General features: G+C 35.6%; 1 protein-coding gene across 15 annotated transcripts in view; it reads left to right on the top strand.

Moving 5' to 3' along the window:
* DMD (dystrophin) overlaps positions 1-17,522 on the top strand; it is a 2,269,491-nt gene that overhangs the window by 1,724,542 nt on the left and 527,427 nt on the right. For all 15 annotated transcript variants that reach the window (XM_050777140.1, XM_050777144.1, XM_050777148.1 and 12 more), the window contains one exon: positions 10,662-10,851. In XM_050777140.1, coding sequence (XP_050633097.1) covers positions 10,662-10,851 — 190 coding nt within the window. The remainder of the gene's footprint in view (positions 1-10,661; positions 10,852-17,522) is intronic.

Here is a 17,522-nt window from a genome sequence, read left to right as displayed (position 1 = left end):
AACAGGTTAATTTTGACAGAAGTTATTATTTGTATGCCGTCTGTTTCTTTAATACACCTAAAAAGTATTGAAATAACATTTTTTGCAGAAGTTCATTTTGAAAATTCAGAAAAAAAATTTGTTAACTTTCGTGGAAGAAGAGTAACAGAAACTCAGTTATTGACAGCTAAATACAATGTGTTGCCCAGTAAAATAGTCTACTCCTTCACTTTCATGGCTAATATGAAATTTGATGAAAGAAACAAATTCCAAAGATTGAATATCTGCACATTTACAAAGCAAAACACAATTTTGGGCACGGAATTGCTCATTCTCATTTTTAAACATCTTGGTTATAACTGAATAATAGTTTTTTATAACAAAGATGATATTTTCAAATTATTATGAGGTTCAACTGAAATAACTTACGTGAAAGCAATGTTAAACTTTAAAATTCTATGTCAATATAAATTATTATTCAATAAATTCACATCAAGAAAGAATTTTAAGATTTCTAAGAACAAGGGCCTGTGGCCTTAGTTTTAGAAGCTGTATACCTTATTGATAGTAGGTTTTTTCATTTTAATTTAATTTATTGAGTATCTATTAAATTGCCAGGAACTGTGGTGTGAATCTTTGCCCTCAAATAATTTACAGTAAGTTGAGGATGATGAATATCAAGACCATAGTAAGTGGTATATTCATAAGTCAGAGGATTCTTAAAACCAGAAGCACCCTCAGATTCATTCCTTTCCTGTTGTACTTCTAATTGAAAAAAATAAATCCTAAATTTATGACTGTTCTTTATAAATTTTAATTGATCTTGTAAAAGGCCATCAATACATTTCAAAGTATCTAGGTCTTTTAAATGCAGTTTTTCACCCTGGTAATTAAAAGTACGAAAGCAAGAAAATTTAAATCTTTATTTTGATAAGTTTTAATTAGCTGAAGCTATTTGTAATCCCACATCTTGTCTTGTAAATCATATCTGAGTCATTAAAATAGGTTTACATTTAGAAGGGCAGTTCTTTTAGAATCTACTTAAACTAAGTCACTTTGAGAAATTAATTCGTTGTTCAATTGGTTTTATTAAAATGTATTTATTTTACTGTAAAATGTCTCGTAAAGCAATGTATGAAGTATTTTATTTTCATGTTAGAAATTTTATGTAAAACATATCCCAAAATACATAGACATTCAGATAATCTCTGTATTATTAACCAACATTTATTAACGTATCATTTAGAGAAGGTCAAAATGGTATGTACTATAACTTTGTATAATTTCATAAGAATTAAAATATTTGATTAATGCCTGTAATGCCTTCTTTCTAAACTAAATCCTCAAGCTTACCTAGAGTTCAAAGTTTAGTATTTATTTTAATACATCTCGTAGATGACAGATGAAGATGATAAGCAAAGGAATAATAATTTATCTTTTCACACATATATACACACATACCCCATAATCCTAATTCATATAATAATAACAGAAAACAAAGGGCTTTTGAGAATAGTGTTATATTTATATCCATTATATTTACTTCACAGGGAGATTGGAAAGTCTACCTTGAGAGGTAATGGCTTATAGTACAGTGGACTAGATTGTTTCAAGGTTTGTCATTTATTTTGGCAACTCACCCAGCCTCCCTGAAAGTCAAGTTTCTCATCTATAAACTGTTCATAATAATTACAACCTGCTTCATTAGCCTCATCAAGCTATTTAAAATATGAAAGGAGATGTGGATCCTGTCAAAGGAGCTTGAAAACTGCAGAACATTATTTTAGTGTAAAATGCTATAACAATGAATGTTGAATATAAAAGGGCTTTTTCTTAATTTTTATTTTAAGTTCAGGAGTACATATGCAGGTTTGTTATATAGGTAAACTTATGTCATGGGGGTTTGTTGTACCGATTATTTTGTTACCCAGGTATTAAGGGTAGTACACATTAGATATTTTTCTTGATCCTCTCCCTCCTCCCACCCTCCCCACTCCAGTAGGCTTCCATGACTGTTGTTTCTCTCTGTGTCCATGTGTTCTCATCATTTAACTCCCACTAATAAGTGAGAACATGCAGTATTTGGTTTTCTGTTCCTGAATTAGTTTGCTGAGGACAATGGCCTCCAGCTCCATCCATGATCTCTGAAGAATCTCCACACTGGTTTTCACAATGACTGAAATAACATACACTATAACCAACAGTTTATAAGCATTTCTTTTTCTCTGGAACCTCGCCAGAACCTGTTATTTTTGACTTTTTAATAATAGGCATTCTGACTGGTATGTGATGGTATCTCCTTGTGGTTTTGATTTGCATTTCTCCAATGATCAGTGATGTTGAGCTTTTTTTCATATGCTTGTTGGCGGCATGTATGTTTTCTTTTAAAAAGGGTCTGTTCATGTCCTTTGCTAAAAGGTCCCTTTCAAACGTGTATTGTTAACCACAAGAGAGAGTACTGAGTAAGAGACTAGGTAATAAAAGTCACAAATATTTCGATATCATAATTCAGAATTGAGATCGGGGTTATGAAATTGTTCGTATTTCCAAATTCCACTGACAGAACTCTACTATAAGTTTATTTCATCTGTTGATATGTTTTTAGCCACTTCTTTCTTTTAAAGTGAACCTGTTGTGTGTTTGCCATTTGATATTAGAAAATTGAACCTGCCTGCTTTGCTGTCTTCTGAATATTATGTATCAACAACTAACAAGCTACAATTCTGTTTTGCTCTAAGTTATTGTGGATGAGGATATATATAACTGCACAATCTCATCAGGTTTGTAAGAGATGATCTTAGGCTCATCTTTTAAATTGGTTTTTATACTATTTTAAACAAATCTTTTTAGAAGAGAAGAAAAGCTACTTAGCTTATCAATACTAGGAAATATATCTTTAAAGAGTTTATCACGACAAGTAACCAAAACCAACTTAAAAATTCACATTATACAAATCATTGAGAATTTATTTAGAACAGAAATGTGTCCAACTATAGGTCAACACAAATTTAAGCATGTAATTATCTGGGAAGTAGCATTAACTGCATTTTTTTCTAAAGATCCTTTACAGTTGTATAAATGTCCAAAAGGATATTTTGAGTCTCTGTATATTAACCAAACCAAATGTAATTCATTACTCCCAACCTCTCCAAATAGTACCTTTTGGTATTGTATCAGCAAAAAAATATAAAATACAGGTATTAAAGAGTATTAATCTCTTTAAAAATTCAAGAAAGAAAAAAGTATATGTATGTATAGAGATGTGTATTTCATCTGCTCATAACACTGTGTACATTTCTTTATCAACTATTTTTTTTCAGTGATTTATGAGTTGAAATACAAATCAAATGAAACGAGTAATGCAAAGTGAAGTAGAAAACACATTTTCTACTGCTGTCTCCTAATGCAGGTCTCTTCAGGAAAGTACTAATGGTTTTAGGGAAAGTGTATAATTATGGTTGTTTCCCTAATGATAAATTTGCAAATCTCTATTTTAAAAACATTCATAAGGGTAAAAAAAATGAGAGATGAAATGTGTCTTTCAAAATTTCTTGGCTGGGCGCGGTGGCTCACACCTATAATCCCAGCACTTTGGGAGGCCGAGGCAGACAGATCACGATGTCAGGAGACCGAGACCATCCTGGCTAACACAGTGAAACCCCGTCTCAACTAAAAATACAAAAAATTAGCTGGGCATGGTGGCGGGCGCCTGTAGTCCCAGCTACTCGGGAGGCTGAGGCAGGAGAATGGCGTGAACCCAGGAGGCGGAGCTTGCAGCGAGCTGAGATCGCGCCACTGCACTCCAGTCTGGGTGACAGAACAAGACTATGTCTCAAAAAAAAAAAAAAAAAAAAATTCTTATATGATTGATAATGCCTATACTCTCTTACTATCTAAAGTCTAAGTGATATGTGTATTTTTAAAAAAATGTATCAGTGAAAGAAGTTTACACAGATAGCTTCAAAGCTGTGGTTTATCTTTGGAGGATTAATCTATTTCTCATGCCAGTGTGTTGCTACTGCACATGTTAAAAAGTCATCCTGTGGTGTCTGGGGTGACGAAAGATGGGAATGAGTTTTCTGAGAACTAATCAGCAATACTTTGGGAACATTTAGGTCATGGTTTCCAATTAACTCTGGAGAGTTCGAGTAATTTAGTACCAGACCTCAAGAGAGAGGGGATGAAAACCTCGTTAATTCATATGTTGGTGAACAGCAAACTAGCAAATTTGCATTAAAAATGGATTTTTATTTTAAAGCAAAGACCAGCGAGATCTTTTCTGCAATAGTTTGGATATGAGAATATCCTTGTATGTATGTGTTCCCTTGTATGTAGGTATTTGTATGTTTCAATGACCCTGCATATGGCAGTAACAGAAAATTAAATTTGTGCTCTAAAATGAAGACCAGGATTCAGTGACATAATCTTCCTTGCGCCTTTCTTTTAGTACAATGAATATATCAGAGAGGAGTGTATTCCAATATCTGTCTTTGGAGTTACAAAAACTTCTTTTCTGGAATGCAAGACTTGGGCTATACCCCCAGCTCTGCCACTTAACTTGTATACAACCTTGGGAGCATCATTACAATTCTCTCAGAATCAGTCTCTCCAGCCCTAAAATGAAACCAGCAAAAGCCTGTACTGTACTAAAAGGTTTTTTTATTTTTATGAAAATTAGTTAGGCAAACTTTTATTGAGCATCTATCACTCTATTTTGAGATAAAGCCTTGCTGGATGATCCCTACCTCTTTTGATAGAAAGAGTAAAACATGTTTAAGATATATTTATTACTTGTTTGGCAAACTGAGATAGAAGTTTATGAATGCAGACTGATACATGTTACATTTGCGCTAGGGGTAAGGACTCCAGATGGTTTATAGCCTTAATCACATTGTAACTCTAGTTAAGTGTTTACCTATCTGTACCCTCTATTAGATTTGAATATGCTAAATGCCAAAGTCCAGGTATTATTGGATTTTCTGTCACCATCATCAGGCACAGATCCTGGTACACAATAGGTATGGAATGGATGCATGGATGAATTATTGAATTAGATGTTGGTAGGCACGTGGAAATAAGAATGAGGTTTAAAATTAAAGATAATCTGTATCAAGTTTAAAGCTATTGGCAGAGAATGAAATATCCAGCTGAGTACACAAAGAAAAAGAAGGTAGGTACAAAAATGGAAAATATCTTATGAAGTGATGATAGAATAACTCTGAATATGTTTGAAAACATAAAGTGTTATGTGGATGTTAGCTTTAAAAATTATCTTCCATGCTGTACATTAGATCTGCTATTCCTCATGCTGTGGATGAAAAGCAAGCACCAGAAGTTAAATTAAAATGATGTCATATATTCCTCACTTTACAGTTTCGTAACAGAGAAGAAAAGACAAACATTCTCTCATTGCCACCACCCTTCTCTAGTCATATTTGTAGGTAGATGTTGCCCAAAGACAGATAAAACCAGAGTTGGTTTTGCTAGGAATGGACTACTAGTCAGGCAATGTTTACAGTTTTTGCTTAGATTCATGCTTCTCATTAGTGCACATTACTAATATAATTGCTAGAGATTAAAAGGAATCCTTTCTACAAAGTGCTGTATATCCATAGGTGACAAAATTCTAACTTCCCCTCACCAATTCAATATAAAGTTATGTTTTAAAATCAAAATGCAATTTACTAGCAAACTAGTAGGAACTGTTATGGTTACAGGAAATTTGAACTTCAGATTAACTCTGGTTCTATGAGTAGTGGTTGATATGGCAAGAATCATTTTGATCTTACATCCAGGTGCTACTAAGGTCTCTAACCTATATCCCATCAGAAAAAAGGAACAAAATAATGGTTCTTTAATCTTTCTCCTAAAATATCATAGGAAATTATAGTGGCTAAATTGCAAATAAACTAGGAAGGAAAGATTTAGAGTATTTTATGTGGTTACTCTATAACAATGCCAGGGCATAGTGAAAGTGTTATTTAGCAGAAGACTGAGTTCTTTGAACGTTTCTAGTTTATCACATTTTAAAATAACCTGGGCAAAATAACCTTTCATATCAGATTGAGCCTTTTTCTAAAAATACTCAATATGTTTCTGTTATACCTACACACTTAGAATCCCACAATATAATGCACTGATAAAGTATTTTTCATCCATATATCAAATAGTAGAATAGTGTCTATACAATAATTAAGCTCTTTAGGCTTACCTTGGAAAGTAACGAGTATCGAGTTTAAAGCCATTGGCAGAGAATGCAATAACCAGCTGAGTATACAAAGAAAAAGAAGGTAGGTAGAAAAATGGAAAACATCTTATGAAGTGACGATAGAATAACTCTGAATATGTTTGAAAACATATAAAGAGTTATGTCGATGTTAGCTTTAAAAATTATCTTCCATGCTGTACATTAGATCTGCCTTCCTTTTTCCTTTTCATGTATTATGTTGGGGATAAGAAATTGAAGATATTCAACTCAATGGAGTCTTAGAGATTTATTCAGAAATACCATCGTGTGTGTGTGTGGCAGGGGTAGGGTTCTAATGACAGGTCAGAATATACTTATCTGATTGTCTCATTGATCATCAGGTCTTAAAAAGAAAATGGATGTGCTGAAAACATGCCTTCTGTGATTCTTTACCTTCCTGCAAAATTGTCTCTGAATAAACACTTTGTTTGGCAGGTATAGGGTTGCACTAAGCTTTATAGCTCCAACACTCTGCTCCTTCAGTAGATTCTTGCTTGTAACTGATGATAATGCAAACCTGCATTATCTATAGGTTTCCTTAAAGGGCAACCAAAAGTGCAGTAGCAATTCAGGCACAATTACTGCATGTGAGAATCCTCCATCTTGTTCCCTTTGGAGACCACATATATTTCTTAGGCAAGTATATTTGTAAAATCCTTGTTCAGCGTGAAAATTCAGGAGGTCAGGTTCTCCCAGAAAGCAGATTCTGAGAAAGTGATTAGCATGAAGGAATTTTATTGGAGAGTGCTCTCAGGATTAACACCTGTGAAGGGAGGAAAGGCGCAGGAGCAAGACTGGGCAGAAGGAGAAGCTGGGCTACCATACAGTCACGACTACAACACAATCAACCCTCCGCCTCTCCTTCCTAGCCTTCCCCAGGAGGATCTCTGAAGTCTGAAGGTAGGATAGCCCTTCAGAATTGTCCTGAGTTGCAGCAAGGGACCCAGGATTTCATACCCCACAACTCTCTCATCAACCAATACGTGCAGCCCATCTCGGGGACATAGTGGGTAACTTTGGGCTAGGCACCTCTCTTTAGCTGAGGCCACCTCTCAAATAGGGATAACAGCTGAGGACTATCAGCCAGTAGCACTACCAGCAGCTGGGGTCAGAAGTATTTCAGTCCTGAAAAGGGGTCTGGGCAGCCCAGCTTAGCATCTACTACACCAGTCGTTCTCAAATTTCGTCTCTGGCAACTGTGATTCTCCAGCTTTAGCATATATTGGAAGGCTGGTTAAAACACAGCTTGCTGGATTTTACCCAGTCTCTGATTCAGCGGGGCTAGGTTGAGGCCTGGGAATTTGCATTTCTAATAACTTCTCAGACGATGCTAGTGCTGCTGGTCCATGGACTATGAGAACACTGTTTCAGGCTGCCCTTATTTACATACTGAGAACGGTACACAGTGCTCTTATGAATAGAATGAAAACCTTCTGAAATCACATTATTCCTTACTCCATCAAATTCTCAGCTATTTTTGTGGACCATAAAGCTGGAATAGCTGATTATAAAACTTTGTTATGTAAAAAAAGTACTTAACCAATACAGTAGATTCTGTATGCAAAGCATTATTACAGTTTCTAATATCTGGTCATTGTTACTTTTAAAATTCAGGCAAATTTTCTCCAGGGCCTGTGGTTTGATAACTTGGAAGAAGGAATTTAAAAAAATCTAATTCAAGGACTTTGGGGTTTTTTTCTAAACATATCTTTTTTTTTCTTTATGATTCTTATTTTTTACATTTTATTTATCATATAAGCCATTTAAACCCATATGGTTCAGGAAAATTTAAAACTATATGATACATTTAGAACATGTTGAATGCACAGATATGGAAATTAAGTATTCTTGACTAATTCTAGACTAGACCTGGCACAATTAAAATTTAGGAATTCAATGTACACACACACAGATTCCGAGAGAAATGTTGAAGCCGTAAAACCCGCACACAAGCAGGAAACAACAGTCTTACCTATTATTAAAGAGGCATGTAAAGGAGCTCATTTGAGGAGATTTTCTGCTGTTATTGCCATTGAATTTTTAACGTATTTTCCAAATTAGAAAATATTCAGCCTGATGTTGTCAATATTTCAGACCACAAGGGTATCATTTAGGAAAATGGTTCCTTACTGTCCTGAAAGAGTTACTGTTCTTCCCTAAGGACCTAATTTACAAAGCAGCAAACTTGCTGGTAGGATTTGGCTGAAAATCGCATTGTCTCGGTAGAACTCTTTCATCTGATTTATGTGCATTGCATTTTGCAAATAACTCTTGGAAAGTTATTTACTAGTTACTTCCTCTGGAAGCAGAGGGTAAGCGGCATTTCTAGTTTAAGGATAGAGGAGCTAAGATGTAGCAAGTGCAACTCATCATGAAGCTGATGCTGATAAAATACACAACATTACATTCTCTAAGTTTCACTCTGCCATGGGAGATTTCGTATTTTTAAATTTTGTTTGAAATGGGACTACATTAGAAAATATGTCAAATGTCTAACCCTGCATTTATATGCTGGAATGCGACAGCCTATTTCTGTTCCAAATTTTGCACTGGAGATGGAGTAAGTCTTAATGCAAACTGCATGAAACTGCCACTTTTGTAGGTCAAACCCAGTCAATTGTCAGCAGTTACACATGATTCAGACTGTAAGGTGCATGCCCAATTGTAACATCAAGATTCTTGGAGTTGTTGCAATGGTTCTGAATTTTTCAACCGTAATAAATAAAAAGATAAATGACTATTTTGATATTTCTCTTTGCGTTGATAGTTTGCCTGAAAACTAGATAAACAGGGAGCCGGCAGTCCACGTTAGCCCTTGAACTACACGAGGTTTAATTTATTTGCCCAACCAGAAGCCTACACTACCTTTCAGCTGTGCAGTATTAAAGTTTATTTAGGAGTTGATAAATAGCTTAGTGCAATGCTTACTTTTTTTCCAGTAGCTGCATCCTCATAAACCTATTCTACCCTCCACCAGTTAATGCAGACGGAAGATTTTTATCCAGTATGAGCACTGAAACTCCACTGTGGAAGACTGTGTGCTCAGCAAAAACCTCACCCATGATGAATAAACAGCTCTTCCGGGGGCTTTGCCGCCGCTGGCTCGGCAGCAGTTGTTTATTGCCTGGTTTGCACATCCCATGATAAAGTTGCTGCTGAAATAAATTGCAGTTTTGCATAATTATTGACAATCACATCTTAACAAGCAATGGGTATCATATTCAAGTGTTCAATTTTTTAAAATCCATTTTTAGCTTATGTTTAATCCCAGAAAGTGTTTGTGTAGTAATAGAAGGCAAATAAGACATTTAAATAGAGTACTAATTTCCTCATTGCAGACAAAGTTTACCTGAATCTTTTTCGATGGGACTGTTAATGCCTAAGGCAATTTTCCTTTCTAAGCTATTATTATATAGATATTTGCTGAGGGCATATGTGTATGTATCCACAATACATGCATTATATATATGATCAAAAATATGAATACATTTTTAGAGTTTTTGTCATGAAAGAGTTTGTTTCATCCTTTTAAAATATTACAGGAATGGGGAAATGGGATATGGGTAGAAGGAACTAACGTTTTTGAGTAACTGTAATGTATAACTGTATAACGTGTGGGGCACTCAACTTCACAGGAATTTTCTATTTTAATTCTCATCACAGCAATAGATATTGCAGATGAGAAACTGAGAATCAGAGAGGTAACTTGCCATATCACATAACTGGTAAGGAACATTGGGAATTGAACTCAGATCTGCCTGGCTTTAAGGCTCTACTCTTTTATGTTGCACATAACATTTTTATTTTGGAAAATGTTCTCAGTTGTATGATCAAGTAATTAAATACAAAAATAACACAATAGGTATAAACTGGAGTCATGCAAAATGATAGTTTGCACAAAATGATAGTTTCTATGAAATGTTATTTCTCTACTTGTTAGTCTTTCTTCCTTTGCCCTCCAATCCCCTTCTTTTTGTCTTTTCCTCTAGTCTTTTCCTTTTGACTCTAGGTTCGTATTTTCTTGACTTTTCTCCTTGCATATCAAATGCTTGTTTTCTGCCTCAGAGCGACATCAAAGACAAGCATGGTACAGGGATTTTAGGGTTTTAACTACAAAGGTTAGTTACACATATGTTTATATATATATATTTATATATATATATAAAACCTCCTCTGTGGAGAGGGGTTTATAGAAATCTATAATTGTCATTATTGCATGCCTTCCCCCATACAAATGCCTTTAGGTTAAATAAAAATGAAAGTAAATAGACTGCACAGTATTATAGCTGTTGCTTAAAGGAAGAGCTGTAGCAACAACTCACCCCATTGTTGGTATATTACAATTTAGTTCCTCCATCTTTCTCTTTTTGTGGAGTTCACTAGGTGTACCATTCTGATATTTAATAACTGCATCTGAACATTTGTTCCTTCACAGGGTGAGTGAGCAAGAGGCTGCTTTGGAAGAAACTCATAGATTACTGCAACAGTTCCCCCTGGACCTGGAAAAGTTTCTTGCCTGGCTTACAGAAGCTGAAACAACTGCCAATGTCCTACAGGATGCTACCCGTAAGGAAAGGCTCCTGGACGACTCCAAGGGAGTAAAAGAGCTGATGAAACAATGGCAAGTAAGTCAAGCATTTCCGCTTTAGCACTCTTGTGGATCCAATTGAACAATTCTCAGCATTTGTACTTGTAACTGACAAGCCAGGGACAAAACAAAATAGTTGCTTTTATACAGCCTGATATATTTCGGCATTTGGACAAGGAGGAGAGAGGCAGAGAGAGAAGGAAACATTATTTATAATTCCACTTAACACTCTCATCTTAGAAAAAGTACATGCTCTGATCCGAAAAACATTTGCATATGTAATCCCAGCACTTTGGGAGGCCGAGATGGGCGGATCACGAAGTCAGGAGATCGAGACCATCCTGGCTAACACAGTGAAACCCCGTCTCTACTAAAAAATACAAAAAACTAGCCGGGCGAGGTGGCGGACGCCTGTAGTCCCAGCTACTCAGGAGGCTGAGGCAGGAGAATGGCGTAAATCCGGGAGGCGGAGCTTGCAGTGAGCCGAGATCCGGCCACTGCACTCCGGCCTGGGCAACAAAGCGAGACTCTGCCTCAAAAAAAAAAAAAACCAGAGTTTCGGTCAAGGAGAAACTTTCCTCAGAGAAATAACTTAGGGATTGGTTTATTAAATTTTAAAAGTTGACATTTTTGAGTGTTTATTTAATATTTTACAGGGAAAGCATCTGTATGAATTGTCTGTTTTATTTAGCATTGCTAACTGAATCAGTTTCCCTTCATTACTTTCAAATATGTTTTGAAATGTTAATCTGGCATTTTGTAGCTTTCTTCCTAACATGATCTGTGAAAATAAGAATGAGATGGCTAAATTTGTCATAGTTAATGATCAAACAATTTTCAGACAATTGTTTTTCCTAGAAACAAAAATTATTTCCATAAAGTTCCATATGCATAAACAGTGAAAACAGAGTTTGGGGTAGTTTTGTTTAAATGGAGTCTTGGTGAGAATCATATTCTGTAGTACAAGGAAGCTCTTAAAGTTTACTCGCAATACCTGGTATAATTTTCCTGAACCATTATGGAGTTTTGTTATGTATAGTTGGTTTTTCTGACTTGATATAATAACTGTACTAGTCTTTCAAATACAATTTGGATATAAATCATTATAATAAAATGATTGATTTTTTAGACTAACTTTATTTTTTGATATTTTTAAATTATTATAAAAAACATGATAGTATATTCTAGTTTGAAAAAATAATTCCAGAATCAAATCACAATAAGCAGAAGTTCTTCTCCTCTCTTCCTCCTATTATTCTCCTTCTCCTGTTTTTATTTTTTGATGTGATAGTTGATCTACTTTGCTGCTCTGGTGCATAGGAGTAGGTAACACTGGCAATTTATGGCTCCTGAATTTATCATTCTTGCTTCATCATCCTGCTTTGACCCCACTTTCTCCTCCAAAATGCATGTTGAGTTAGTTTGATCATTTGGAGGTAATTTGTTTAGAAAAGTACCAGACTTTATAGATATCTCCCATGGCTTGTGACAGAATATAAGGGCAATGCAAATATAGAGTTTTTTGCTCACTCTTAGATGTATGGTTAGACAATGTACTACTATAATATATTTGGCTTAGGCTATTTCATAAATAAAATTTTATTGTATAATATTGCAAATGCTGATAAAGCCATTCCAGAATTTTAATAGATACATGAGTTTCCTGGCCAGATGCAGTGGCTGACGCCTATAATTCGAGCACTTTGGGAGGCCGAGGCGGCTGGATCACCTGAGGTCAGGAGTTCAAGACCAGCCTGGCTCACATGGCGAAACCCCGTCTCTACTAAAAATACAAAAATTAGCCAGGTGTGGTGGCCCACGCCTATAATCCCAGCTACTTGGGAGGCTGAGGTGGGAGAATTGCTTGAACCCGGGAGGCAGAGGTTGCAGTGAGCCGAGATGGTGCCACTGCACTCCAGCCTGGGTGACAGAGGTGAGACTCCATCTCAAAAACTAAAACAAAAACAAAACAAAACAACATGGGTTTACATTTTACTCGTCAGCTATGATAGGTAAATAATAAACTTTGGTTAAGTCTATTTTTAGCAGATTACTTTGAAAAATAAAGAATAGCCCAATGACTAAAAAATTATTTGATGTCCCGCACTTAATAAAACATCTCTTTAAGTAGTGAATAATTCTAGTTGAGGGCAAAAACACATCTATTTTCTACGATACAATTTGTATTTATATCTGCTGTATTACATAATGAAAATTTATCTGTATTTCTAATCTTGAGAAACTGCAAGCTTATGAATCATTAAAGGGAAGATTCACCATGTGTCCTAACTATATTTACTATGGAACCATGGAAAATAAATACTTTATGTTTAGATTTCTGATCTCTCTTTCAAAAGCAGTTGGAAATCATGCTGAGAAAATGTCTTAGCTTATCCCATGTTACTCAAGAAAATGTATTTATTTGTTTTTGTCCAGTGGCTTAACCAAACCAAAGTTTATTTGTTGCTCACATAAAGTCCAATGTCGATCAGGCTACTCTTTTCCGTCTTTGAGCTAGGGCACATATTACACGCAACTTTCAGTGTACCTGAGGTAGAAAAAGAGAGAGTTTGGGAATAAGGCAGGGGCTTTTTACTGCCTCAACCCCAAAGTGATAAACTATATTTATTCTCAAAATCCAGATAAAACTCCCATAGGGCTCCTGAAAACCTCAACATTTGCTTCTTAACTATAGTAAGGTTAACTAAGATTCTAAAATTAATTTAAAACAGAGACAGTTTCCCTCTTCCCTGGCAGCTAATATTGTGTTTTCTATAAATCTCACTTGCCTGAGGTTTAAACTACATTTTATGGAATGAAATGACATTTATGGCCAACTCTGATTTTTAGTTAGATGGTTGGATAACGATCTTTTGATGAAAGACTTGGAGATGTCATGGTAAAAACGGTAAACTACTGAAACTATTGATTATTGTTAATGGCACATTTCAGCTGATTGAATTGAGTCAAGAAACTGGTGTTGAAGAGCAACAAATGGAAATGTCAAGCTTGAAAGTAAATAAAACAGCATACCTTAAGAGATTACATGCAATTTCAGTATTTCAGCTAAATGGAAGTGTTTGCTTCTTTTCCCTCTATGAATTTTTATTTTGAACAAAGGGAATTTTCTATAATATGTATGTAGGAGAAAAGTGAAATGGCATGTTTTTCACTTCATTCGAAGAAGCTGGTAGCATTGTATTCATAGACTCATGCTATATAGCAATCATAGTTCTCATATATTAAAAAAAGGAAATTTGAAATGCCTAGCCAAAGCAACAGCTCTGCCAACAGATTTTGATATATCTGTCTACCCCAAAAGTAGTGATGATTTACTTCATACAAATGCTAGTGAATGAAGACAGAGGGTGAAAACCTTCACAAAATGTGTTTTTCTCTAAGACTGTCAATCCATTTTTCTATATATGGAGACTCCAGCTCTTGCTAGACTACCTATCACTTTTGTCTATCAGCCACTTCCTAAGATACTTATTCTCTCAGCAATAATCATGATTCATACATTATTTAAACATATGTGTAATATAAAGCATATACCTTCTGAATGGAATTAACATGATTAACTCTTCTCTGAAAGACATTAGAACTTCCTCCCGTATTATAAAAAGGTATAACTCACTTTCTTTACTAAAATCAAGAACATTACAGTTGTCCTTGTACTTCAGGATAAAGGGATGTTTCTTATAAATATTGTTATTTCTGATACACTAACTGGAATTTTTAAGCAAATGTATTTTTATAGAACGCCATATAAGGCCTTTAGGGGTGAAAGTTTCCAAATGTTTAAATTGCAGATTTATCCTTTATATAAAAAAACTATATTCATAATTGAATCAGATTATTTCTCTGTCCACAACATTTTCTGCTTTGGGCCTAAGAGAGTTGACAAAGCTGTTCATGGTTCAAAGTACTACCATAAAACCCTGGGTAACTAACTGAAAATGGAAAGACTCCATGTCTTTCTGAATATTTCACAAGAGTTTCACAAATATTAAGCGGTTCTCTAAGTACCCCTGAGAGATCATTGTAATATTAGCTTGTAAAGACGATGTGGGGATGTGGGGATGTGGTGACCTTTATGATGGTCATAAAGGTGGTGTAATTAATATATTTTTCTCAGCAAGACAAACTAAGGAGCAATAAATATATGAGATTCCTTCATCTGTGATCTGGGTCATGTCTCAGGCCATATCTTTCAAATCACTCCCTTCCCTAATCTCATGTTTTACCTATGTCTCCTCTCAATCCCCCCATTATAAAAATTTTCTCCTGAAAAATAAAACATTTCCAGAGAGACAGGTTTGATAAACTTTGAATTGTACATCTGAGTACACCTATGAATTAAGATATCTTTGATTTCTAATATGTTATTAAAATTGGGCACAGTGGCTCAGGCTTGTAATCCCAGCACTTTGAGAGGCAGAGGCAGGCGGATCACGAGGTCAAGAGACCGAGACCATCCTGGCCACATGGTTAAACCCCATCTCTACTAAAAATACAAAAATTAGCTGGGCATGGTGGAGCGCACCTGTAGACCCAGCTACTCAGGAGGCTGAGGCAGGAGAATTGCTTGAACCCAGGAGGCGGAGGTTGCAGTGAGCTGAGATGGTGCGCCTGCACTCCAGCCTGGTGAAAGAGCGAGACTCTGTCTCAAAAAAAATAAATTTAAAAAATAAAATAAAATAAAATTGGAGAAGTTTCTCACCAAAATTTTGGCCCACTGATTAATTCCGAAGAAAGAATGCAATTTTAATAGCACAATTAGTACCTTGAATAAATTGGAGTACCATATTTCTTGGACCATCTGAGAATGCAGAGGCAATTTAAGGGCCCCTAATTCTAAGGAGAAGAAACCTTTAGTGTACTCCTTCCTGTTGCTTTAGTTTGAATTGAGTTTTATATGTATTTTTTAATCTTTCCATTTTGATTGTTGTCTAAAGAGTGTGAAAGTGAATTTTGATATTTTAATTTGCCTGGTGATGAATGCCTTCTGCTCTGGATATTTAAAAATTATATACATATATATATGTGTGTGTGTGTGTGTATATATATATATAATTTTTCTGAGAACTTTTATTAATTCAGCATATCTTTGCTAAACACCTGCCATGTGTCATGGTGTTAGGTCTGGTGATACAAACACGTTCAGAGAGATGATTTTCTTTCGTTTTTGGGGGGTGGATAAGAGAAAGAAGGCTTATGCAACAGCAATTTATTTCTCTTAGTTCTGGAGGCTGGGATTCCAAGATCAGGGCCTGGTGATGGCCCCTCTTCCTGGTTTGTAGATGGCTGCCTTCTCTCTGTGTCCTAACATAACAAAGAGAGAGAGAGCGCTCTGATGACACTTCCTCTTGTTATAAGGGAACTAATTCCATCATAAGGGCCCCAAGAAAGGTGCTTTTCAAAAACAGTTCAGTAAAAGTACTGGGTTGTATAATCAATTTAATGAGTATCAATCCATATTTTTAAGATAGAAATGAATGAAATTAATAAAATAGAATAGAAATAAAGAGTCCATCACTTTTAAGTAAGTTTCAATGTTGTTCGCAAAACTTTGGTTCAATGGTTTGTGTGTGTGTGTTTGTGTCTCTGTGTGTGTGTGTGTGTGTGGACATACTGGATCACTATGTAACATACATTCAAAAGCCTCTGTATTTTAACATTATTTCTGCCTTTGGGAGGTTCACATTCCAGAGGTGAAGACATACATCCTAAGACAAAATTATAATAGCTTAATGAAAATTACAGTAGAAAGCTGAACAGGGTCTAGCAAAAACAGAAGACTAGGCTAAGTCTTCCAAAGAGGCCAGGAAACTCACCTAGAACAGTGGATTTTAACCTTGCTTATGCACTGGGGGAGATTTTTAAAATATCTCTACTCACAATAGATAGCAATTGAATTGAGCGTAGCATGTCCTACCGATAAATCTATTGTCCAATGAGAACCTCTGTTTAGAGAAAGTCGCCTTAGAAGAATTGTTAGGAGTTATTTAGGTTCATGGGATTGAAAAGAGCATTCGTGATAGAGGAAACACCATATCCAAAGGCTTTGTCAGTGTGGTAGTGTGAGAATCTGAAGGAACTTGGCTGGGGTATTGTTGCTACAAGAAATGAAATTAGAAAGATCAGCTGGGGCTAAATTGTGTGGAAAGAAGCATGATGTAGCAGCTAGAGTATGGACCTTGTAAGCAGGAAGACCCCTTATTTAGCACTTATTAGCTTATCGTCTAACCTCTGAGTCCCAATTATACTCTTCTATACAATGAGAACATCACAGGATTTTGTCAGGATTAAATGATTAGATATATGTAAAATGCATACCAGAGAGACAGACTATTGTACTCCAAGGGCTCAGTAAGTATAAGCTGGCTCTCTCTGCCCCTTGCCACCTATTTTTAAGACTCTGGACTTTATCACTTTAAGTCATAGCCTAGTTCTAAGCAAGGAAATGGACTAATCAAACTTATGTTTTTGAAAGATCATTCTGGCAGTGGTTAGGAGAATGAATTGGAAAGATATGAGACCCGTGAAGGCACAACAGTTAAGAAGTTATTTCTGTAACAAGACAAGCAAGAATTGATGATCAAAGTGGTGAGGTTGAACAAACAAAACAGATATGTGAGCTATTTGGAGATAAAATCAACACCGTCATATATTCTGTGGGAGGTGGAGGTGAGCAGAAAATGTGAG

Source organism: Macaca thibetana, chromosome X (assembly GCF_024542745.1).
Source record: "Macaca thibetana thibetana isolate TM-01 chromosome X, ASM2454274v1, whole genome shotgun sequence".
In the NCBI taxonomy this organism is placed as follows: Eukaryota; Metazoa; Chordata; class Mammalia; order Primates; family Cercopithecidae; genus Macaca; species Macaca thibetana.
The sequence above is the reverse complement of the archived record's forward strand: the minus strand, read 5'-3'. Positions and strand labels throughout refer to the sequence as shown.